Genomic DNA, 25,990 nt, shown 5'->3' with positions numbered 1-25,990 from the left:
AAAAACCTAGTTGCATAAATCCCAAATATTTTAAGCTGAGAATCAGTCGAAGCCTAATATCTACTTTAAAATAATAAAAGGCAGTGACCATAGATTTCAAGTAGTAAACATATATTTCAACGTATTTTTGCAGCTTTTTTTCAGTATCTACTTTTTTTTTCTGAGGACTTTCTACTTTTAATCCCTGTATTGGAACACAAATATCTGTACTTTCTTCTCCTTAATTTTTCCCCATTTTTTTCTATTCATGCAACAAAACAGAACATAAGGAGAAAAGAGGATCAGTCCTGTTTGATAAAAGAAAAACACTGATAGAGACATGGATGAAGATGATTCTCCATTCACTCACCATGTTTATGTTTAACTATATTTTGATTATTTTACCTTCTGTTTGCAACTCTGTGTCTTGAATACCAGAACTCTAAAGAGTATTCAACTGCTTAGGCAGGACTTCAGTTCAATCTTTTTTATTCCGTCTTAAATTTGGGTTTTTATGTTGTCTCTACCAACACAGTGAGCGAAACAGTAATAATTAACGAGGCATTATTTTTTTAAGGGATAGTTTTTAGAAGTGATTTTTTTTATCATTAGAGGCACAAAACTTTTGTACTCAAGTACAGTTAAGAGCCTGTACTTTTTTTTTTTTAAACAAAAACAAATCTCTACTTTTACTCCGGTAAAAAACATGATTACCTTTGACACCAACTTCAGATACTTTCGGCATGATTTTGCCAACAGACCAGATTGAGCATTTAAAGCCCTCTAAGGCAGGTAAAGCAGTCCCGGAGCAGCATCTGCGAGTAGCTGTGGCAGAAATACACTAGCCAAGACTTTATTGAACTTTTTTTTTTTTTTTTGGAAAGAAACAGCAGTTCACATTTGGTGAAAACAAGGCTACAAGGAAAGCAAACAATTTTAACATTGTATAAACAGTATCACACAGTTAAGAGTAAACAAAGCACAGGAGATCTTATCCTGAAATGTAAGTCATGAGGTTGTGAATCCACACATCCTCCTCAAATGAAGTGTCCACCAGGTAAAGTGTCAGCCTGCGCTCTGACAGCTCGCTTTCAGCCTCCGACACGTCCTGCACACTCTCCACCTGTGCTACCAGCGCTCGTTTCTCTACATGACTCCTGAACATCACAGCGGCCTCCTCTGACCACTGACGCTGCGTCACACCTGTATGATTAGAGAGAACACACTTTCAATACAAGCACTAGATCCTTCCTTTGTTTAAAGTACCTAAAAATAAAAAATGGCTTAACTAATGAGATTTTTTTAACTAAAAAAGATCACTCACCTGCTAGTTGGGCAGTAATAGCCTGGAAGGGCAGCTGTCTGAATTCCTCTATCAGAGGCTGGATTAGAGTGCGGGGGACAAGCTCGTGTTTACCGTAGTCCAAGTCATAGATTGAAACCAACCCATTGGTCAAAATTCCTTTCACCTGAACACGGTGCCAACTAAACGACATCAACAAAACATTTAGCCATCATCAGTGGGTTTTTTTTCTTTTATAAAATCCCTCCTTTTCTCCATCTATGGTTCAGATTGACTTACTTCTTGTCAAATTTGGCAGCATAGACGTGTCCTTTCTGGATGGGCGGCATCTTGCTTATACTTCTGCTCTGGTTGTAGTAAAGGGCCATTTCTCCCATCAACACCACCAACTTATGGAGGTCTTGCCAAGGCTGTACCACAAAGTAACCTGGGTGGCAAGCAACTGGTACAAAGACATCCATGTTTTGACCAGGCTGAAATGAAAGAAAAAATACATTATGTGGCATGGATTTGAAAGTTAAGAAAAACTAAAGTATCCGGCTTCGATTTGATTCCTTTTTTCTAACGCAAAGGATCCTCTACCACCAGGACCTGAACTGGTTCCATCCCAAGAATAGGTCGGTTCTGATTATGTCAATTTATTAGCCTAGAAAACTAGCCCCACCCACCAGCGACCAAAATCATTTTTCCTGCGAGTGGTCTAGCCTCGATCAATGCGCCAGTCCCTAGAACTGGCGGGCCAATCACAACGCAGAGATGTGTTTTGAATTTCTCGATGCTAAGCGGACGGGGTTTGAGGGCGTGGCGACAAAGCTGCGCGACGCTGGAGAAAGCACAAAGAAGATGGCAACAACTATTAACCAGTTCTCGTTTGACTCAGCTTTGGAATAAGTTTTGGAAGGATTAGACTTGGGTTTTTCGTTGAAACGTGTGCAGGAAGAGGCTCTACGCTCGTTCATTTTAAAGGATGCATTCGCCGTTTTACCGACAGACTGTTTGTTTACGCTCCCCCACCAGCTTTCTGTTGCACTTACTACGTCACAGTCAGTTGCGCTCATTGGTCAGAGCGTTGGCCAATAGGCACAGACAGCGGTTTGAAAAACAACGGGTTGTTCTCAACAATCTTCCGATGTCTCATTCATCGGGGCCAGACTAAATTACACATCTAATCTCACATTTAGTCTGGTTTATCAGGCTATCAATTTATAGAAAATTTTTTGCAGCGGATTGACTTAATATTAACCTGCATAAAAACAAGGAATGAAGGGTGTTGCTGGACCCGATGAAAGAACCACTGTTGTACAAAACATTTAGCGATGGACTCATTGAAAAAGGTAGCCAATCAAAACACTTTCAATACCGACTTTTATATTACAAAGTTTTCTCATAAAATATCCAATTTAAACCACCAAAATTGAAATAAAACCAGTCTTAGTGATACTCTGATAAGAACAAGCAGGTGGTTTATGCAGGTCGAAGAGGAAAGTAGGTATCAAAACACCAGGGTGGGATACAAATACAGAAAAAAATTCTAATATATTTTGTTTTTTTTTTACTTTTTCCCAATCAGACCTCAGATGTGTAGATTTAAAGAAAACACACAAAAAGAGAGCAACCTACCCTTAATGGTTAAAACATGGTTAAAAAGAACTCAAGACTAATGCGAGGTTCCAAAGCCAATGAGAATGGTGCAAACAGTTAATGCGTTTGCAAACCTACCCGACACCCAACTTTAACTGTTAGCAACTTTTCATTCAACAGTTATTGATCCCATATATTATAAATAAAACTATTAAAGTAATACTTCCCCACTTAAAGCAGGTTTTAATTAACTGAAGTGCTACAGCATTCAGCTACTTGGATGTAAAGCTGTCTGAATAGTTTTTAACCATCACTTCCTCATAGTTGAGTGAAATTATATCTAATTTTTTCTTTCCAGCCAAATCAGGTTTAGATGCCAATCGAAACAAATTATTCAAGTTTACATTCATGCTTGTATTAAATATCCTCACATGTTAACAGAGGCTCTGTTACACACCTGGGGAAGGTCCAGTGGAGGGGGTAACATTAGTGGCTGCACTCCAGGTGCCATGGCAACACCTTCACCTTGTAGTACAGGCAAGGCATTGATGATGGGATTAAGGACCGGGCTGCTTAGGTTCAACCTCTCCATTAGAGCAGTGAGATCTAACAGAACATAAAAACTTCAAAGGCAGTACAAAGTAAAGTTGGATTAAATGGGAAGGTGTGCCGTATTACCCGTGTCCACAGCGTTGCCGTCAGAGGCAGGGATTGCGTTTTTGTCCCTTGATAAAACTTTCTCCCTGAGCTGATGGTTGAGGCTTTGGTGTAACTCCTGACTGTGACCATCAAAGAGATGCATGAAGATCACCTTTTCTCCTTTGTACTCTTCTACTTTTGATATCTGAAACAAAAGTATAACGACAACAGAGTTAAAAGACCCCCCAAAAAAAAAGACATTTTCACAGCAGCTAGACCAGCACAAAGTTTTGGCGTTTAAGTATTTACTTTCTATTATCATTTATCTATCTACTGTTGGTTAAAAGCACAAACTTGCCAGTTTTTTAGCTGGTTAAACTGATAAGTTTGACCAGACAAAGCCACCATGGGGGCTGGCTTCAAACGCTCATATTCTTAGAGCAGGTTTGTGGTAAACGGTCAGTTTCACTGTTTCTTCCCTGGATGGGACCCCCTATCTAACCAAAAAGCTTGCAGGATGTATCTAAAGCTGGTTTGGTCTAGGGACTTTGGGGGCACGATGTTGTTGATAATTTCACCTGCTGGTTCATTTCCATTTTATACTGCTATGTCGTAGCTCCACAGTTCTTTAATGCCATAACCAATCCTACCTTCATTTTGAGCTCCTTTGCTCCAACAACAGTCTCCTTCAACAACAAAAGGTCTTCATGACTCCAGCCTTCTTCTGGAATAGGGAGGTCAGCCAGTCGACATTTAATAGCCTACAAGAAAACAAAAAGGAAGTCGATAGGCCAGTTAAAAAAGATTCATGACAACTAAAATTGTTCACAAAACAAGAAACATGAAAGCCTGAAGCTCCTGCAGTTAAGGACTGGGTCAATCTTGTAAGGGACATTTACATTCTGGAGAATGTTTTTCTGTTCTAAATGGACAAACTATGTAAAATCAGAAATCTCTTTGGACTAAATATGTCTTTCACATGTAAATTCTGTTGTGCTGTGTCTTGCACTCTGGCTCAGGGAGATTGCAAAATGTTGTTTCTGATTGTGTTTTTCCCCTAATATAAGAAAAATCAGACTAGAACCATCTCTTCTGTTATGAATGCTCCGTTATTATACAAAAATCTTGGATTGGCTGATGTTATTCCTGCTCATACTTCCATCTAGCTGGTCTTTACGAAGTAATTGTAACTTGCCTCTCCAGATAAAAGATTAAATAAAAATTAATAAAAAAAAAAAAACACAAGAGACATGATTACTGAGTTGGAAATATGATCCGTAAACACAAACATCTGACCTGTGGTGGGATGATGACAAAATCCTTCAAAAAGTGTCGAGGGACCCCACGCACATCCATGAATATAACAGTTGCTGGGATCCCCAAGTCAATGAAGAGAATATCCAACACTCTGTTATCGCGCACATATGTAATCTGAAAAAAGAAAAACATTATTCATTCATCCATCTAGCTATCTATCATTACCAATGCAGAGTTCAGATTTGCCTGTGAAAGCATTTCACCTTCCAGCTCTTACCTCAGCTCTGGCCCATTGACCTTTGTAACTGGCCACACAGAACATGCCGCTGAAGGGTCTGAAAACCAGGGACTCTGATGTGATCTTTTAAGAACGTAGATGTAGAGTAATTATTAGCAGGTTGACATCAATGCAGGTCATTTAGCCAAAACTTCCAACAGTTACTTTAATAGAAAAAATTGCATATGCTAAAAATATCATCTACCTGGGATGCAAAAAATGCTTCCATGCCTTCCAGTAACTTTGTTAACCTGACTGTTCCTCTAGAGGGCAGCTGGCAGAAAATGCTCCCATCTGCACACACGCTTGACACCTGCACATCCTTATAAACAACATTCTCCTGTAAGAAACAAAGATGGATTAGAAAATCTGTGTGAAACAGTCTTCAGAGTTTTTGCTGCTTTCAAATTAAACCAGAAGCTCAAACCCAGCCAGCATGATCCTGGCTGGCTTACACACCCTCAGAGGATTGTTCATTGTATCATCCTGTAGAACCTTCAGGCACATGGAGTTGATGTTCACATCCTCATCTTGTGAGGTATCATAAAGAACCACTGTGGGCATCTCGTTCTGTTGACACGGCCTTAAGGTTTCCATCCGCAGAATCTTTTCAATTGCCACTGAACCCAAAGTGGAGAGCACCTTTGGATGGGAGCTGACAGCTTCCAATCCTAGGAGGAGGAACACAAAGAAGTTATGCTATATAAATTCAAAGTTATGACAGACTGCTAGTGACCTGAAATGCATGTTTTGACATTTAGTTCTGTCACCCATTATGTATGCACCTGCAAGGCTGACATTTGTAGCCTGGAAGGGCAGAGACAGAAAGTCCCGATGAAGCTGCAACAGAGTATCCCTACTGGTCTCTACAGAGAAGCCATAGTCCGTATAAAACACCTGTGACACAAAAAGAAAACATACATATACAATTGACAGAGCATTGAGTAATATTTGTATAACAGGCAATTTGAAAAAAATTTCACTATCCTACTATGACAATGAAACCATTACGATGGAGCATTTTCATTAGTTGCTATCCTTTAACCCTTTATAGAGCAACTTACTGTTTTTGATCACTTGAATACCGCTAAGAAAATGGAATCCCCCCCCTCCCTCCCTCAGTGAGGTCTAAAAGCACAAGATCTATATCCAGCCATTCAGCAAAGATACTACTACATGGCTGTACATCTTATTTTGGTATTTGACCAATTAGATTAGACCTTGAATGATATATTACCTACTGTAAATTATGTTCGAAAAAAAAGTTAGGGAAAAAGGTAAAAAGCTAATTCAAAAATTAAAAAGGGAATAAACCTAGTTAAAAATTATATTTATGTTTATAAATAAAAAAAAAATAAAAAAATGTACAGGCCCGTATCGGCATTAATGCTTCTAAGGTTATGTTGGACCAAAAAAATGCGTTTCTTTCACTCTTCTGTTTTTCATGAATTATATAAAATTTTTGTAATTTTTCTTAATATATTCAGGCAACTTGGCATTTCTAGTTATTAGATTGACATACATTTTCTCCATCAGATTATTCATATATTTTTTGAAGGTTACAAAGGTGATAATAAGGTCTTGTGCTGGATTCCAACACTATTGTCTTGAAATTTGGATTTTTACTATTTCACTGAGTGCCCTATAAAAGGGTTAAGATGCTTGAAGAGAGTCAGCAGAGAAGAGAATAGGTCAAAAACTAACAAGGACCTTTGAAAAAACAAATCATGTTACCTTCACCATGTTGGAGGTCATGACCTCCATCACCTGTGCTCTGGCCATCTCGTCTCCGTCTTCCACTTTTACTGCCACCAGCTGACCAACCTCTGGGTTAGAGACAGGATGTCTCCTGGAGTTTTGGCTGTAGAAGGTTTGCATCATATCCTCCATGGTTTTCTGAGCATTTGAGTAGTTGTCACCAACATACCTGAAGAGGGACAGAGGTCTCAGACATAGACACCAAACATTTTTAGGATTGCTGCGACTCCTGTTTCAAAACAATTCAAGCTGAACATTCATGCTTGCAGGACACGGGCAGAGCAACGGTTTTAAGTAAACACCACAAGCGAGAGCTTGAGATGTACGCAGCAATCTGTCACAAATAGTTACAGGATCTAAATGAGAAGAAGTAATGTTAGGAGCAACAGGGTTCTTCCACTGCTTTAAAATGGCTGCTGAATAAAATCCCTTTGTAAAACACAGAACTTATTTTCTATAGCATCAATCTTGAATTGTAGGTAAAGAGGAAGCCCACCTTAAATGCAACTTTTTATAGGGTGTATAATGGCAAGACTAGGAAGTATCAGCACAGCCATTATGATGAGGTGATGAAAGGATTACATTTAAACATTACAATTTATTTCTGCATTCATATGGTTTACACTCTTTAATTTTTTATTTCATTCAGCAACACAAAAATGAGAATGAAGGGGTTTGAAAACCAATTGTCAAGCACTTCTATCTTATTTCCTGCCCTCTAATTGCTTTAAAATAAACAAATACAGCAGTATAGCAAATACCTACACTAAAGTGAAACAGTAAATGGACAGAGCTTGCTTAGCTCTTCTCCATCCATACTAACATATAGTCCCATCTGCCTAGCTATGCTTACAATGCTTTCACTTACATAAAAGCTAAATGGTAAAAGTTTTATGGCTTGTTAAAACTGATACTTTCTCCCAAAGCTTACATTTTTATTCATGCTAAGCAGGCAAAGCAATCATTTGATCAATTAACTGACAGATCTAAAAAATGAAGGAAAGTCAATCCAAAGGACCCAGATAGCAATAAAATAAAACTATAAAATGTAAATCTACAAAAACCTGCAATATAAGGTTCAATTATTATTCAGTGAAGTCTACAACAGTAATGAGAGGGAAACTGTGCCGCACCGGATGGTGATAGCTGTGGTGTTATTGGCCTCGGTGACCAACACTGAAGGACAGTGTTCAGTGGGATGGGTCAGAGGTGGAGGAACCACAGGGCCCAGTGTCTCCAATCCAGAGGGTAGTGGGTTGTTTCTGGTCTGCTGGCTGTTAGTAACGCTCATGTCATCTTGGCAGAAGTTATACAGAATGGCCTTGAAAAGATCCAGGGACCAGAAAGAAAGAGCAAAACAAACGCAGCATTAAATTAAAAAAACAAAAGTAATTAAGATAACAGCAGGAAGTGTAAACATATAGAGCAGTTGAGTATTTGTTAATTCTGAGTTTTCAGCTGAAATAAAGTCGGTTAAGATTAGGGCTGCAAGTAACGATTATTTTAAAAATCGATGAATCGGCAGATTATTTTTTCGATTAATCGATGAATCGGACAAAAAATATTTTTTATATTAACCTCTTTATTCCAAAATAAACATTTTAGACAGAACAAACAAGCACACAAGTACAGGTTGCCCATTAACTGTACTGGTGCAATATGAAAAATAAATGTTTGCGTTAAAACTACGCAAACTTACATGAGAAATGTAGCTGTACATCCACAAAATATAGGGTACTTTGTTTCATAAAGCACAAAAAAAAGACATTTCTGTTTTTAAAAGCCCCTCAGGGGTTCAAACAATAGGCCCCCCATTTCATCAAATGAGTTTTTTTTAAGACTAGAAGAGTTCTGCCTTTTAAGACAGGAAAGTATAGCAGTTAAAGTTGCTACTTGAGAAAATACTGAACCATAGAGATAAAAATAGCCCTGTGATTCAAATTATAAATTGTATTTGGAATAAAAATGAGAGAACTAGGGGTGCTAAAAAACACATGCTCCAAAGACAGATATTTACATGGAAATGTGGCATATAATTAATTGACATATTACTGATCTTGCTGGATTTTATTCTGCTTTACTTCCATAAATTGCAGGATCTTCTTTACTTTATCTTTGCCAGAAGATTTAAACTTTAAAAGCCTTGCCCTCATAATTTGCAAGTTAATTTATTTATAAAGTAAATGTAAACGCTGCTTAAGCTAATTCAAATGAAATTAAAAGTAAAATAAGTAGCCAACCTTATCACTGTCTGTAACCTACTAACACGGTAAGGAAAGCATCAGATGAGCTACCTGAGAAACTAACGTTACGTTTCCCCACTTTAAAACGAAACAAACATGGTGCTTCCGTGCCATGTTAATTTGTTTTGACAAAAGTTGCATGTTACGACTTTTTTCACTTTACAAAGCGCAGGCTATTTTAATTATTGTGATCAATTTGCGCCGTCAATCCCGGCGCATGCGCGCTTCATTTGCAGTCTGGACGCTGAGGGTAAACATCCTGCGGCTCTGACTGCAGCGCTGAGAGGGACTCCTGCGGGAGAACGGGGTTGGGGTGGGGGAGGCGCCCCACGGCAGAGTAGGAACGATGCATGCTTTCACCTAAGAGTCTCCAAAAGCCGCCAGTGACATTTTGAAAAATAGTCGCTGGAGGGGTCTGAAAAGTCGCTGAGTTGGCAACACTGCACCTGCGGCGCTGACTCGCTCTGCCGTATTTTGTTTTTCTGCCCCCGTTTCAGTCAAGTGGATGTGATGACGGCGGACGCGGATGACGCATTAATCGGCGACACAACTAATCGATGATAAAATTCGTTGCCAACGCTTTTAAAAGTCGATTTTTATCGATTTTATCGATTCGTTGTTGCAGCCCTAGTTAAGATGCTGTAAAATTTACAATCCAACTGTGTAACACCTGATCAGACACTTTAAGGCTTCAATGTTTTTTGATACCAACTAAACACCACGACGTCTCTTACCTTCTTCTTGTTTTGTGGGAAGGGGTACTCGACCGTACAGACACCACACAAAACTGACAGGTTATCCAGAATCTCTTCAGGGAACGGCATCTTGTACACGTCCATAAAACATTTGGGCAATGCATCAGCCCACAGACCTTGACTGCACTTTGAAAGAAGGTCCTTTAATTTTTGACGCACCTCATCGGAGAGCGCGACAGGACAAGGTTTCAAAGGAGAAGTAGGAGCAGAGGTGGAAGGTGAACTGAACGTGGCTTTCAAGAGCGGTAAAACGTCCTGGTCAGCCTGCAGTAAAGAAGAGGCAGAGGAAGTGCTGGCAGGCCAGGTAGGGGCTAAGGAGCGTGTCTTTCTACAAGGAGTGTCTGTGGGCAAAATGCTCCTTTCACAGTTATCCTTTGCAGAGACTGTGCAATGAGGAAGTCGGGAGGGCAGAGCAGGGTTTGGGGCGGGGCTGCGTAACGTCACTGACGGCAGAACTTTGCCTGCAGGAGCTTTAGCAGTTAAAGGGGGCAACATTCCACTATGCTGATTGGAGGATGAGGATCCTGAAGAGGAGCTGGTGCAGTTAGCAGGGCTGGTAGGGGATTTGGAAGGCAGGGGGGGGTAGATGAGTCGGTCACTGTGGTTAGTTATACAAGCTTTCTCCACCTGAAATTAGACAAAAAAATGTCAGTATCGGCTGAAACCTTTAAAAACATAAATGTTAAAATAGTACAGGGCAATGAATAAATATTTTACATTTAGTAAAGAAATGTTGCTTAATTATTGGAGAAATTGAACAGTTCACAGAAGTTAAATATATAAATAAAAAACACTAAAATGTTTCTTCCATTAAAGACAAAAAAAATTAAATTAGCTGCCAGTAAAATACATTGAAATTGACAAAAGTAATAAAAATGACAAACTGAAATCATGACATTGAAGTTGTATACATCTCTATCAGAAACATTTTGTTCAATTCAATTTATTTATTAAGGTAATAGTCATATTGGTCAACATTTTTCTATCTAATGAAAACCAGCTCATTGCATTGATTCATTAGCTCCATTTACACTACTCTTTTGAAGCCGTGCAGAGATTGGTTCAAGCACGGTAACCGAGATAAATGTTGAGTGTAAATGGCACACAAAACTGAACCGGGCAGTACAGAAACAACTGAACCGAGCTAAACTAGCACTAGTTCATCAGTAGGGCTCAGCGCGCTTCAGTTCCGGCTCAGTTCTCAGATAACAAAGAGCGCATGCACAGACCGCGTCATCTCCTTACAGTTGCCTCCGTAATCAGGAAATTTCAGACATTCATAAAAATACAAGCTTCCCTACTTTAGTAGTGAGATGAACCTCAACGTCTGTCGTTTCCTGCATCTGTAAACCCTGATTAGACTATTGTTTGTCGTATCCACTTCCCTTAAGCCGACTGTCTCAATTAAATTCACCAAAGGCTGCCTTCTTTAACTGACTCTCCGCAAACAATGAAATATCACACTTATAACCAAATTTCCTGAATGTTACGGGCGCCGACATGTTGATTTGCTTGTTTACCTCTAGAGAGCAATAGTACTGTAGATAGTCACTAGGAGGAGAGGAACTTTGCTAGCGTGATGTGTAAACGGTTGTAAGGAATCAAGCTGGGCAAGGTTAACTGATCCAAGCTCTGTCTGAAATTTGCATTGGAGGGGGAATAAGTCGAAGGGTAAGTGAGACTAAGAATAGTCAGGGAGTGAGGGAGGAGATGCGATGGAGGTGGATGGAGAGAGAAGCTAGGAGCTACATGAACCTTAGAACCAAAAGGAGAGCTTTAACAGTCATAACAGTATTTGCTCCAGACTCACCATACAGACATGTGGCCACCTCTCCAAATCAACCAGAGCCTGAGGATGAAGCTTCTGACAGAACATCTCATTGTATTTACTTGGCAGCTTGGACATCCACACCCCGTAAGGGCAGCTCTCCAACAGCTGTTTCACCCTGCTCTGCACCATTTCCACATCATATGGATCCAGAGCAACCTGAAACACAAAAACACATCAAAATCAATCTAATACACACACAGTGATGAAGAATTTTAAAATAAATTGTTAGCAGGTTATTGAAATCCATTGGTCAGTGAGACTATTAACTTCATTGGAGGAGACTGAATGAGTAAAAAAGGTGCTAAGATGGTCCCTTTGTGATAAGGATGCCTTTTCCTGATCACACAGCGTTCATACAGATGAGACAGAGAAATTAACAATTTTGCTAGCTGGATTAGTTAAGCATCAGAATTTTCTGCATATCAGTGATGAACTTGTAACACGATGTGATACTAAAGGTGAAAATGGTTTCTATAAGTGACCACTAAAACCATTATTACCTCAGTGTCCTGGGAAGATAGAGGAACTGTTTCTTCCGTTGGAGGATCTGCTAACAATCGAAAAAAAGGAGATAAAGTCATCAACTTCTATCATTAGTTGGTTTTTAAACGTAAAAAATACTGAAGTTGAGTTTAGAGAAAATTAAAAGAAAAAACTTTTAAGGAGACATTTCTGCAGATGTAGAATGCATCAAGAATATAAGTCTATTAAAACCAAAAATACATTTAAAAGTTTAAACAGATTGGTAGTCACTCTGTTTAAGATTATGGTGTGTCTACAAATGGCAGGCTGTCAGAGAGTTGCGCAACCATGAAAATACAAAAAACAAAAAAAAAACCTCAGAAATCATTGATCTGTGCAGCTTAAAGGCTGATTTATACTTCGAAACTAGGTCATCTGCATAGGTGTTGCAGTGAATGCAAAGACGTCCCCGCCCCTTCCACAGACTGCACCTCACCCAAAGTGTAGGTGACTGCAGACAGTGCCGCAGACAGGAGGCACCTCATAGGTCAAATCTACATTCGCTTGTTTTGTTTGTATGACCGCAATTGCAAAAAACAACTCGTGAAGCTGGACCAGCAAGAAGAGCGAGGTGCGCAAGAACACTGGGACCCTTTTTCCACCTGGATTCCAGCTCTTTTTCGTCCTCATGTCCCTCCGTTGTCGGACAAACTTGCCCCCACTTCCTCACCGCCTCAGCAGTATCTAGGCCCACAACTAGTTCGAGAATGTCCCCCTTGTGGTGTTGTGTGGAATATAACATAGCACATACCACACTTCAAAATTTAGTATAAATCAAAAATGTCTGCGTCAAGCTCACAGCGACTAGGGCTGGGTATTGTTCAAAAATTTTCGATTCCGGTACCAATACCGATACCTTCACTTCGATACCGGTTCCTGATCGATACTTTTTTCGATACCAGTTTTATAATATCAATTCGAAGAAAAAGTAAATTACACAACATAAAAAAGTACAAATCTTGAGTTTTATTTTAAGCTCTGATTTTCCATTTACATTTTTCCTCTTACATAAAAAAAAAAAAAAAAATCACTGTCTAATATTCACTGTTACATTGTGAGGACCTTTTTACTCAGCAGTTTTCCTTTAGAAAAATTACCATGTCTGACAAACAAGCCCGTTGAATGGGATCCTATTGACAGCGCACCGCTGGTATGGGGGGGTCTGAGCGGCTCCGACACAAATAATATTGGAAGGCAGGATGAACTGACTGCACTGATTAAGTTTTCAGGTGGATTTTCCCACTTAAAATATAATAAAACTACTTTATTCCCACTGATCACAGCAAATATAGCTGAAAGGCAAAGAAAGGATAGAGTAGCTCCGCCTAACGCACGTCAGAGCCACTTTTCGACCGCGCAGCCAGAGCAGCAAAGCTTCTTCAGCCGCGCGTCAGAAGCTGGTACAAGCAGCAAAAAGGAAGCAGCAGACGTGATTTTGCTGCTCCTGCTGCATCCAGTTTGAAAGCAGCATTCTCCAAGAGTGTCTCGCATGATTCACTCCGCTCTGGCTTTGCTCTGCCCACGGGCTGCTGAGAGGAGGATAGTTGCGCTGGCTGCGGTCCGCTCTTCTTGCAGTTAAACACCGGGAAACTTTCTGCTCTTAAATTGTTTCCGTGCACAATGTATTGCGTTGCGCACGGCATGAGTCTTAATAAAGTGAAGCCGCACTTTTGACCTGGGGGGCATTTTAAAGGGGTTCCACGACGCTCACAACCAGTTCACAACAGATACACATGAATCCTGGCTGTAGGCGTGACCACCTGTGTATTTTTCCTGAATGACGCAATCACGTTAAGTGTTACAGCCAATCACCAAAACTTGGTACCGAAAGACGAGGCATGTTTCGATACTCTGTAGAACCGAAGCATTTCGGTCGGTACCATAAAAGAACCGAAGTTCGGTACCCAGCCCTAACAGCGTCACACTGCTGAGGAGAGTATAACCAGCCCTTAACATCCTTGGATCATGTGTGTAGCTTTCCAGCACAGGACAATGCGACGGAAACTTAGTTCTCTGTTAGATGGAATATTTTTAGGACACCACACAGAATTTAAATAAGAATATGGTCCAGAAATTGGGCTGACCACTCCAGACCTAGTTAATGCTAACTTACTAAGTACCCATCTAAACAACTTTTTTTTTTATCAAGTCCAAGGTAACATAATTATTAAATGAAATCATAATTATCACCCACAGAATTCTTGGTGGGCAATAAATATGCTCAATACCACAGTATAAGAGATATCCAAATTCTGACACTTTCTCAATAATGGTCATTTGTGATATTGCCTCATCAACTATTTAATAATGCATCTGCATTCTCTTAAACGTTCCTTCATCAATGACCTGCGAGTTTACCATTGTGAGTGTTTTTCATTAAAAAAATGATGGTTTTACTGAACCACCTCTTATTTTCATTTTTTTAAACAGATATCACCAACACATTGTCAACCAACTTTTTAATAAACATCTTCTATTCTTCTGATCTTTCAGAGAAATACACACCAGCCTGCATGAACATTTTCTACCTTGGTGCTTAAATAAGAACCTGGTTTTTGTCACCAAGATGTTCCATCTTTAATAATAAATTACCTCACTTAATGATCTCCCCACTGCATTAATTTAAACACATCGCTTTCAAATAAAGAGTCCTTCCCAAACCGCATTATAAACATGTCAAGGTTCAGAGAAAGCTAAGAGCAGCATTACAGAGTAAAAGTTAAGTAGCAAGCTAAGCTACATGCAAAAGAAAAGGATATAAACATAATACCGCCACCTGAAGGACACCAGTATAAAGCTATATGGAAATAATAATAATAAAGCAGCAGCACAGTCTGACCAAAAGTAGCATCAATATGAAAGAAAGAAAAACTTGGCAGCATTAATGTGGAGGAAAAAACAAAACAAAAACAAATACAATCTCACCTCTGGGAATCTTGTTTACAGGGTTCACAGCAGAATTTCCTCCCCTGTCAAAACATGAATTTGAATAAAAGCTTTTAGTTAAATACTCTGAATTATATTCAGCCTAATACCCATGACTCATATATATATATATATTTATTAGGGGTGGAACGGTTCACAAGATCCACGGTTCGGTTCACGGTTTCGTGGTCACGGTTTTCGGTTCGGTTTATGTTTATTGTTACACCGAAAAATAAAAAAATTAATAAAAATTATAAAAATTTATGATTTTTTTTTTTTTTTATGAAATTAATGAAAAAATCCCAAAAACTTAATGAACTGTAATTATTGTTAATGATTCGCGGAAACCATGGATCATTTCCGCATGTTTTGCTGCTTTGAATTTAATCATCTCGCGAATGCCCTCTACGATCTCCAAGGAACTCAGAGCGGAGCGGACGGGAGCCACAGCGGCGGCTGTAGGCTTTGCTTTACCCAGGCAGTCTGGAGCGAAGCAGGGCGGAGCGCTGAGTATGTGGGATTTCGGGGTTAGGCTTTACTTTGTGCAGGCGGTCTGGAGCGGAGCGCTGACGGAGTATCTGGGATTTCGGGGGTTAGCATGACATGTTGGTCATGTTGCTGTTAGCATAAACAAAACGTGTTGCACAATGCTTGCACACTGTTGCACTTTTATCCACAACTTTCTTTCCGCCGTCATCGTAGGTCACTCTAAATGCAAAGTGGTCTCATACAGCAGACCTATAAAGTGCTGCTGGCACGTCTTCCAACTCCTGTTCTTTCCCACTCGCCATACCCACACAATTCTCCACAACAACTGATTTTTTTCTGCTACACCCAGCTACGCTGCTTCGCTTCTTCTTCTTCTTCTTGTTTACTACTTGTGGTTGGCTTTGGTCGCAGTACCGCCACCTTCTGCTCTGGAGTGTAAACGCTTCGCCTAGAGAAAATAGAGCAGCGCATGAACCGAACGAAACACACGCGAATCGAACCGAGACAGTCGAACCGAACGGTTCGGACGGTTTTCATAAACCGTTCCAACCCTAATATATACACACACACATATACATATATACACATGGCTGCAGCCATGTCCCGTATTCCTTGTTTTCCAGCCACTTCCGTTGAAATTTGCATTTTCCACATTCTCTAGCTTTTTCTCCCCGCCTCGACCTTCTTTTCCAAAGACACGGCTTTACGATCAACCGGAAGCAGTTCCGTACAAACACAAGGAACCAGTTATATCTGATATATCTGAAGAAATTGTTTTTATAAAATTTATTTTTATAAAGCATTTTAAATGCCACTATAATCACATTTAATTAATTTTAATGCCAATTAAGGCCTTAATTTAAAAAATAATAATTTATTGACTTTTAATGACGGTGGAAACCCTGTTACAGTTTGATGAACACAGAGTGGTAAATGTGTCTTAAATCAACACTAACATCTGTATCAACAGATGTTGGTTATTTTAAACATATCGGTCTGATAGGTGTAACTGTTTGCCTAGTGGTTAGAGCGGTGCACTTGTGCTCTGAGAGGGTTGCAAGTACCCAGTTCGATCCCCACAGCCTCCATTCAGGGTTCCTGAGCAAAACCCGTATGCTTGTTTACATGCAAAATCAATGCTTGAGGCGCAAAAGGTCCTGCAGCGCATTTGGAGCAGCAGGAGCAGGGCGTCTGAGTAGCTGAAGCATCGCCTCATGAGCAGGAGACGCGCTTCAGAAGAGTTGGAAAAATTTCATTTTTGCTGCTCGACGCACCACATCAACCATTCAGATAAACTGAACTGGGAGCTGAGAGGGAGACGGACACACCACTGCTAATGCAGATTACTATAATCACTGCTTTCAAACAGTTTATTGATGCCTAAATTAAATTAAAATGTCAAAACCTGCCGACAAAATAAGTTTGCTTTTATTATTCTGGTGCCTGCAGTTTGGATTGCATACGTGAAAAATGCCTTTCAGCTGCCACGAACAGTAGCGGAAAACCACAAAGAGGCAACCGGGCTGGAGGCTGCTGTTGCAAATTCCCAGTGACAGAGCACCGCCGGTGTACGGGGGTCTGAGTGGCTCTGACAGCGAAATAATATTTGAAGGCAGGATGGTAAGCTGAATTAACTAACTGCACAGATGAAGTTTTCAGGTGGACTTTCTCACAAAAAAAAAACAAAAACAAAAACAAAAAACTTAAAACTACTTATAACCCACTGATTACAGCAAATATAGCTGCCATTGTTCCAGAAAAAGAAAGGATAGTGTAGCTCCTCCCATCGCGCATCCGAGCCACTTTGACACACGCAGCTAGAGCAGCAAAGATGCTTCATCCGCGTGCCAGAACTAAACTTGCACAAGAATAAAAAATGAAGCAAAACGTGTGTTTTTTCTGCTTCTGTTGCCTGTGGTTTAAATGTAGCTTTAACTCCCCACTGCTCCACAGCCGCCGCACGATGGCAGGCCACTGCTTCCCAAGGAGATGGGTTAAATTTAGTGTTGCACTGATGCCATTTTTTGGCCTCAATATCGATAACTGGCTGTGCAGTATCGGCCGATACCAATACCATCTGTTTGAAATTGATGTGTGTGTGTGTATATAAGTACAGCATACTACTTGGATGTAAAATAATTGCCATCATGGATTTGTCAAGCTGCTGCCTACCTTTGTGAAGCAGGAAAAAGACTAATAAGTGAATCCAGTAGAACTTTTTATTGCCTACCTGGAATGGATGACAATAGTTGAATAAACTTTTGGCTCTCAAAATGGTATCGGTGACCTATTTGTCAGTACTCCCCGATACAGATACCACCATTTTAGTGCTGGATCGTGGCCCGGCCCGATACTGGTATCGGTGCAACACTAGTTAAATGCAGAGGTAAATTACTCCAATGTGAGATCAATAAAGTAAATTTTTTATAATTATAACAAGGCCAATATTGACAACTAATGTTTATGTCCATCTAGTTTTTGCTTCAGGGGCAGAGCTTGTTCTTGCCGAGTTTGCTTGGTCATATGACAGTAATAATGATGCAAAGCAGGATAATGGTTGTTTGTCTGCAATATTAACCTGGGACACATGTGTTCATCCCTTCTCTGAATGAATCGTTTCTGCCTCTATTATGGATTTACTGTATACATATACGATCCCCGTTTTCCTTTTTTCCCCATAGAGAACGAATAAAGATATGATCCAGTTTAAACATGTTCACCTGTTAGTTGAGAAGTCCTTCTTTGCAGCAGGTGGTAGAGATGGTGCTCTATGTTCAACAGGGGTGATCAAGCTCAAGTTTCTGTCCAACAGCCTGGTGTATTAAGACACAAATATAGCTTTATTTCCAAGACATTACTGATCACTGCAAATAAGTACCGCTGATAAAAAATTACCTTTTCAAACACAGAACCACTCTTCAAATGCTCCCATGTATATTTTTTTTTAATGAAGCATGCATGTTTATTGAAACAAATATTGCCTACCTATAGTCTCCAGAGGCACTGCAGCCACTGCGGGGCGCCGAGCGGTCTGCTGTCCAATTAGAATATTTTCCAGCAGATGGCTGGCGGAGAGAAGATCTTGGAGTGACTAAAAGATAAAAGAAAGAATAAGTTCTGATAAAATGGCTGGTGACAAAAACAAATCAATTCTGCACTGACTGGCTCAAAACCAAATGAGTTTGTGTGGGTTTTAGTGCTTTGATAGAATCCTGAATCGACTGAAATCTGCAGATCGGATCTTGAAGAGAACCTGAAACTGTACATCCTAAATTAGGCTATGTTCACACTGCAGCCTGAAGTGACCCAAATCTGATTATTTTGCCCATATGCGACCTGGATCTTATCTTTTCATGTCTGTCTGAACAACTCAGATCCGATTTTTTTTCCAATCAGACCCAGGCCGCTTGGCTATGTGGTCCTGAATCCGATACAAATCTGATCTTTTCAAATGCGACCTGTGTCTGAACGGCCAGGTCGGATTCATTTGACCTGAACGTCATTAATACCAGACAAAGGTCAATATTATGCATCTTGCTACGCAGAAGCGGCAAGAAAAACAACAAGCATGACAGATGATGATGCGGATAGCAGTATGAATGTTTAACCATATTGAAAAGAATGAGTTTTTTGGGGTTGGAAAAGACCGCTACATGCGGGCCAGCACTACTATCCATATTAACTTCCGTAAACACAGAGCATGCTGTCCTGTGACGTCATTGCGTCCTCTCCTGCGCATGCGGGACACTTGCGTTGTATGACTGCAGTTCACACAGGAGATCACATAGAATTCACATATATTTGGAAATATAAAAGGGAACGCAAACAAAATCAGATTTTACAAAAAAATCGGAATTGAGCATCAAGGCCTGCAGTGTGAACATAACCTTAGACTGCTGACACTTTAAAAACTATCTGGGATTTATATGGTTTAATACCACATATGGAAGAGACTCAAATCTGATGGAGAGCATGAGAAAAATGAGCCCAACCTGCTGCTACTAAACAAAGGTCTCATACCATTAACCATGTAGGGATTGAAGGGTTTGTATCTCATCTTGCAGTTGACGACCTGGGAGCTCCCCGATTTCTTTGAGCTCCTCTGTCTGGCAACCAGCTGAGCAATGCCAGCCGTGTCATCGCACACAACAGCAAAGCATCTCAACTACAGAACCGATGTCATGAAAAGGTTAACCAATAACAGCCAATGCATTTAGAAATGTTTTAACCATAACATATTTTATTACATTAATAACTTTAACTAGGACAAAGGAAAACAATGCAGTGATTTAATCTACATATACAAGCAGCTGAGAAACAAGAAGCAGTGTTAAAAGTAAAACCTGCTCTTACCTGTCCCATGGAGTTCTCAAGCCTCACCACAGAGGGAATGCTTCGGAGGAAGTCTTCCAGCTTTGAGAAGCCCAGCTTTCCCAGAGGGATGAACTCCCCACTTAAGGAGCGATAGTCTGACTGCAGGCGACTAAGAGGCACACCGGTCTTGGAAGACTGGAGGACAGCCCTCAATATCTTTTTAATAGATTCAGTGTCCGACATCTTGACAAATTCTGAAATAAACAATAACAAAAAAAGTCTTATATATTGTATGCTATACTTAGTGAAACAGTTTACATTTTAAAAGTTCAGTAGGAGATCTTTTCTGATGCATTTTTTACCACGTGGCTTAAAGATCTCCCCACAGCCGCTTAGCAAGCAGTGAAATAGAAGGTCTGGAAGTGAAACAAAAATAAATGGTCCCCGCTACAGTGAGAAATCAATGAATAATCTCAACCAATCACAAAAGACGATCCGTACACGATTGGTTCCCTGACATGTCAATCATGGTCGTCTGCTTGTCCCTCCCCCCTGTGCGCGTACCCTGACACATGAACGAATCGCCCCCCCAATGCTCGTGCAGGACGTCATGGCTGTAAGCTAGCCACTGTTATGTCCGGTCCAGTCAGGAAATCATATCAGGAAAACACACGTCTATGACACCTGTTGTCTTGGTAATGACACGAGTTAGGAATGTGCATTTTGACATGTCACTATACGAGTCTTGCGGTACCATCAAGGCAGACATAAAAAGCAGCGCTTGTTGGTAAAAGACGGCGAAAAAGCAGCATTTCAGAAAAACAGGAGCTTTTAGCGAGTGAATTTCAATCCTAACTTGATAATCAGATGCAAATCAAGACACTCTCGGCCTTCTATAAGTGTTAATCTGTCCCCCCTTGTAACTTTACAAATCAAAGGTCTATCACCTCCAAAGTTTCAGGATTGATTTGTCATCATAAAACATGTTTGTAAGCCAAAAACGAAAAAGCTGGGACCCATTGTGGCCAATTTAGACAGGAGGAACATACAGCAGAGAAAGACAGGCTGCTTTAATCTGTTCCCCCTTGTAACTTTACAAAAAAAGGACTATCGCCTCCAAAGTTTCAGGAGTGATTTGTCATCATAAAACATGTTTGTAAGCCAAAAATAAAAAAGCTGGGTCTTTTTGTGTCCAATTTAGACACGGGGGGACAAATTAAGGCAGGGACAGACAGCCTGATACAGCCAACACTATGGTTGATGTAGTTCAAGCCTAGTGTCTAATCATAATCTTAAGAAAGTGTATATTCCTATGTTGGATGTGTAGAGTTGATGGGGATACCATTTCTGGCAATATGGGATGAAATAAAATCCATCATGTTTGAATTGGATTAATTAGTTAATATAAAACACAAATATATATTTAAGTACTGAATTTCACATAGGAAAAGGTAATTTTCCTACTGGATATAGATTTTAATGATTACACGTAAACATTCTATTTCATTTTACATTTTATTACAAGTATATGTTTAACAACAGTTTTCAATGGAATGAGAACATTTATTTGTGGCAGGTCCTTGCCAAAAATTGCATCCCCTGCATTTTTACAGAAATATACAGTTGGAGCTGATGTAACAATTTCTACATGCTTCCACTTGTGTAATGAGCTACCAGTGTTAATTTCATGCGTGTGGGACAATTCTTAGGTTAAAAACAAGGGGGATGCTTTTTGTGGCAGGTCCTTGCCAAAAATTGCATCCCATGCTATCTCAGAGGAGTTGACACTTGTATGACCGTATTCCTGTATATCCATCAGGACAAATTGATAAATACATTATTGTATGAGTTAAGTTCGGTTTCATTTTATCCCTCTTTCCTTGTAAGTTTGAAATGTCCCATGCTCCTGAATGCACCATAGCTATCTGACGCTGACCAATGCATCACACTGGTCTGTGAACCTGTGCTGTGTAGATGCGCGTTTGATTTTACGCTTAAGAGAAAGCTTTGCAATTTCAAAACTCACGTCGGCTATCACGGTTTATTGTTGTGAGTGAATAACAAGAGTCCACAACAAATAAATCAGCCGTACCTCGGTCAAAATCTTTGGATTTAATGTTGTTCAAAAAATCCGTACTTTTGTTAATGAATCTGTCAAATAATCACATTTATTTCCCACGAGAGGTATATTTAATTAAACTTTTGATATCATTAATATAAGAACCTAAGCTCCATTGGTCATATTTTAATCCGTTTTACTCGTCGATATGCAGTTGAACAGAGCGATGCGCGCTCCCGCGACTGGAGACGCATATCTCGGCAGGCATGCATTTTTGGGCATAACACCGGACCAGACATGATTGCATTCAGCAAACAGCTTGTCACGCACTGGCTAGAAGGCTCCTTCACCCCTAGTTCACAGGTTTACGTTGGAAACCTCGGATTTCAGTAGCTTCATCAGTTCAAACCACTGCAAAGTTAATAAACTGTGTCCAGCAGACCTGTCCCCCATGAGATACGTTCCTCCTGCATCTCTCTCTTAACCACTGATCGTCCACGCTTTCCCTAGTGGCGCTGTGACTAGAGCACAAAGGGCTTTTACGTATCTTATGGAAGAACGCGGCTGGATGTAACAGCGGAAAGAGAGGTTTACGCCCCCAGAGTTAAAAACCAGCACCTGAAATGTTCTTAGGAAATTTTCAGGGGGCGGGGCACACACAATATCTGGTCAGGGCTCGGCTCTTAGGCTACCATGACTGAGTAGCAGGTGGCTAGCAACATTTCCAAGATGTACACAAGACACATCAACATCGACGAAAATCATAGTCACTAAAAAAATAAATATTATAAAACATCGTGTGTATATTAAATAGACTAAAGGAAGTAATTTTAGATGGTAGTCGCTCTTTCATCTCGTAAGTGTAATAAAACTAATATTAGCATCGTAAGCTAACAGCAACCCAACAACCTAGCAACTATCGAAACGACAGAAACACAATATAAAATCCCAAATAATGACACCACATGCATGCTTTCAACAGTAAAAAGTCAGTCCATCATTTTCTAACGTATAATGTTACTCAGTATAATAACCAAACTTAAAAAAAATACAGTTAATTAAGTAGAAGAAAAATCACAACCTACCTTGAGCGAAGCTGAGCGAAACTGAAATGGCCGAATGGAGGCGCGATTAACGGTCAGCCCTCTGCCTCCGCTCTCCTCATAGCCAATCAGCGGCCGGTTTAAGAGCTGACAACCAATCAAATCAATGATTCATGATCTGACAGGTGTCAGTCTTCAGAAAGAATATGGAACTTTTCAAAACTATTTCTTTTTAATTTTGTTTTCTTTCTTTTTTTGTATTTTCAAGTGAACAAAGATTAAACTCATGAGAATCCAGAGTGCACACTTTGTAGTACAGTATTTTATTGTTTATCTTTAAACTCTTCACTATTATGTTATTCTTGTACATTTTTCTAAGGTCCACATTTGTGTGACCATTTTTTTCTTTACTCTTTTTGCTGCTGTAAACACCAGAATTTTTGCCATTGTGGGACAATAAAGGGATTTTCTATTCTATAAATATATAAAAAAGAAAATCTTGCAAAAAAGTGCACAAGAAACAGCTTGACCAGAATAAATGAGATCTTCTTCATAGAGTCGGCAGAATAAACACTTAGTGTCAATGTCTTTTTTGTATCGTTGAAGGAAAAACTTGCAGGGACAAAAATGATTGATCATCTTAAGAGACATTTCTTTGATCTTATTTATAACACATGTCCCCTGCACATTTTCAAATGTCCATTTTGGTCCCCTGCGCGTTTTAGTGTCCAAAAACAATTTTACACTACAGTACACAGACATTCGTCGAGCTCTAGGACCAAGCAGAAAAACGCAGCTCTAGCTGAAGCCGGCTTCTCTGAGTTTAGACTGAATCGGGCCTGTGATTGGATGATCAAACACTCTGAAGTTCTGAAATCCAAATTTCATTCATGATTGAGTTTAAATAAATCTGAAAGCAATTGAGAGCAGATCAAAAGGAGGATTGGGGACACCGGGCAACCTTGTCTAACTCCTCGCTTTAGGACAAATCTGGGATAGGTACCAGTATGAAGCTTGATTGAACAATTAGCATTTGTATACATGGTTTTGATTGCGGCACAAAAATAAGAGCCAAAACCAATTTTCTCTAATGTTTAAAAATAAAATTATATTAAATGATGTCAAAAGCTTCATGGAAATCTAAAAATATTATGAGGCCGGTATCATGACACAAATCTGCATAGTCAATCAGATCCAACGCTAGCCTGATGTTGTTAGCTATATGCAGAGGTGTCAAGTAACAAAGTAAAAATACTTTGTTACTGTACTTAAGTACATATTTTAGGTATCTATATTTTACTCCATTACTTATTTTTCTTCCTACTTCTGACTTCTACTCATTACATTTTCACACAAGTATCTGTACTTTCTATTCCTTACATTTTTAAAATAAACGTTACTCGTTACTCTTGGGTTCGGTTTAATGTTTATAGATATTTATTTTTCATCATGTGCGCCATCCAATGCAGATCATTGGCGCCATCCACATCTAGTGAAAACTACTTTAAATGGATGAGTCATATAAGGCAAACACTCATTGGTTAGCTAAAGAAAATCATCAGAATCAAACAGGTTTTCTTCAAACTGCAAACGTGAATTGTCTATACCATGCTACAATGTTGGATTCAGAAAAAGATGTTGAAATGTCTGAAAGGTCGGACACAGGCAAGAGAGTATCTGGAGATGAAGACGGAGACAAACAAGACCTCCCTCATCCTTGGCCCTATCCCAAAGAATTTTTTTCAAAAATTTAGCTTTTAATTCATATAGTGGCATCTGCCTGTTTTTTTTAAAGGTTACTTTATACTTTTATACTTTAAGTAGTTTTTGGAGCACATACTTTTTCACTTTTACTTGAGTAAAGAGGTCAAGCTGATACTTCAAATTTGACCAGAGTGTTTTTAAACTGCAGTATCTATACTTCTACTTAAGTAACAAATGTGTGAACGTTTGACACCACTGGCTTTATGTCTTTGAGTAATGAAACCATTTTGAGTTTCATCATTATAAGGTTAAGAACACTTTTCATCCTCATTGCAAAAGTTCAAGTATTTTATAGTTGATGTTAAGAAGGCAGAACACACGGCAGTTATCAATCAGAAGGGGCTCTTTTTTAGGTTTGGGAATTAAACTCAGAAGGCCTTGACACAGAGTGGTTGGAAGAGTTTGGTTATCGATGCACTCTGCAAAAAGCCGGCGGAGGAATGAGTCCAGTTGTTCTACAAAGGTGACGTAGAAGTCTGAGGTTAGGCCAGGGATTAGCAACCCAAACTCAAAGAACCATATTGGACCAAAAAAGAAAAAAATAAATCTGTCTGGAGCCGCAAAAATGTAAAAGTCTTATATATGCCTCATATGGCTCATATACAGGCTCTAACTGTATTATCCCAGTAGCAGGAGGTAAGGTAGGAGCACTGAACGCTGTTGCCGCACGCTGCTTCACCATCCTTCACCGCACGGTTTAGGTTTTGTTGCATTGATGAAATTATAGAAACACTAGAAAGAAATCTTTCTATGGTGGATGTGTTTCTGTTGGGAGGAGGTGATTGAGTCAGGAGGAACCAAGCAGAAACTGACATTCATCATAGCAGAGCTCTGAAATCCCACATCCTCCGTCACCATCGTTCCTTGGTGTGATTTATGTTTTTAGGATTTGGAGAAAAATGGAAGTTCACATCCCTGCATACAGAGCTCTACCTGTTTGATCTTTGGATGATTTTCCAGCCTTGCAACAAAGTTAGCAGCAGTAGTGGAGTTTGGAGATGCAATCCACTTCTTAAATCTATCTTTGCACTCCTCTAATTTATCCAGAAGTTTTGCAATCGTACTTTGTCTCTCACTCCCAACTTTGTGATCGGCTGCATATTTAGCCTTCCTTGGAAATTTTTCTTTTAATTTTTACAACCTCTCATTATAAAACAAAAATGCAGGCAATGATTCTGATTGAAAAAAGCTCCAGGGAGCCGCAAGGTTTTTTTTTTAGAGAGATACCGGTCGCCGACCCCTGGTCTAACC

The 25,990-nt window shown here is 39.7% G+C and overlaps 1 protein-coding gene across 1 annotated transcript; it reads right to left on the bottom strand.

Annotated features, from left to right (window-relative positions):
- Positions 1-777: 777 nt before the first annotated feature.
- Positions 778-23,045, bottom strand: tdrd7a (tudor domain containing 7 a). Its single transcript, XM_038290721.1, has 22 exons — positions 23,018-23,045; positions 19,913-20,127; positions 19,580-19,724; positions 18,545-18,650; positions 18,280-18,372; positions 15,071-15,114; positions 12,124-12,173; positions 11,603-11,779; positions 9,772-10,419; positions 7,928-8,115; positions 6,771-6,963; positions 5,822-5,933; positions 5,496-5,707; positions 5,242-5,376; positions 5,037-5,120; positions 4,799-4,933; positions 4,153-4,263; positions 3,542-3,707; positions 3,321-3,469; positions 1,562-1,755; positions 1,304-1,464; positions 778-1,182 (listed from the first exon to the last, which is right to left on the bottom strand). Exons 2-22 carry the CDS (start codon positions 20,114-20,116, stop codon positions 971-973), a joined length of 3,519 nt encoding a protein of 1,172 aa, XP_038146649.1. The 5' UTR covers positions 20,117-20,127; positions 23,018-23,045; the 3' UTR covers positions 778-970.
- Between the last annotated feature and the right edge of the window lie 2,945 nt (positions 23,046-25,990).

The sequence above is a fragment of the Cyprinodon tularosa genome, unplaced genomic scaffold (genome assembly GCF_016077235.1).
Source record: "Cyprinodon tularosa strain WSP-4 unplaced genomic scaffold, ASM1607723v1 ctg108, whole genome shotgun sequence".
Taxonomy (NCBI): Eukaryota; Metazoa; Chordata; class Actinopteri; order Cyprinodontiformes; family Cyprinodontidae; genus Cyprinodon; species Cyprinodon tularosa.
The sequence above is the reverse complement of the archived record's forward strand: the minus strand, read 5'-3'. Positions and strand labels throughout refer to the sequence as shown.

Bases quoted from the DNA above. Each gene is read 5' to 3' on its own strand.
- tdrd7a (XM_038290721.1), bottom strand. From the start codon at position 20,116: ATGTCGGACACTGAATCTATTAAAAAGATATTGAGGGCTGTCCTCCAG. The intron at 18,651-19,579 runs GTATGAGACCTT...TTTATCTTTTAG, and splicing joins CAATCCCTACATGGTTAATG to TCACTCCAAGATCTTCTCTC. The intron at 6,964-7,927 runs GTGCGGCACAGT...GTCCCTCTTCAG, and splicing joins ACCACAGCTATCACCATCCG to GTATGTTGGTGACAACTACT.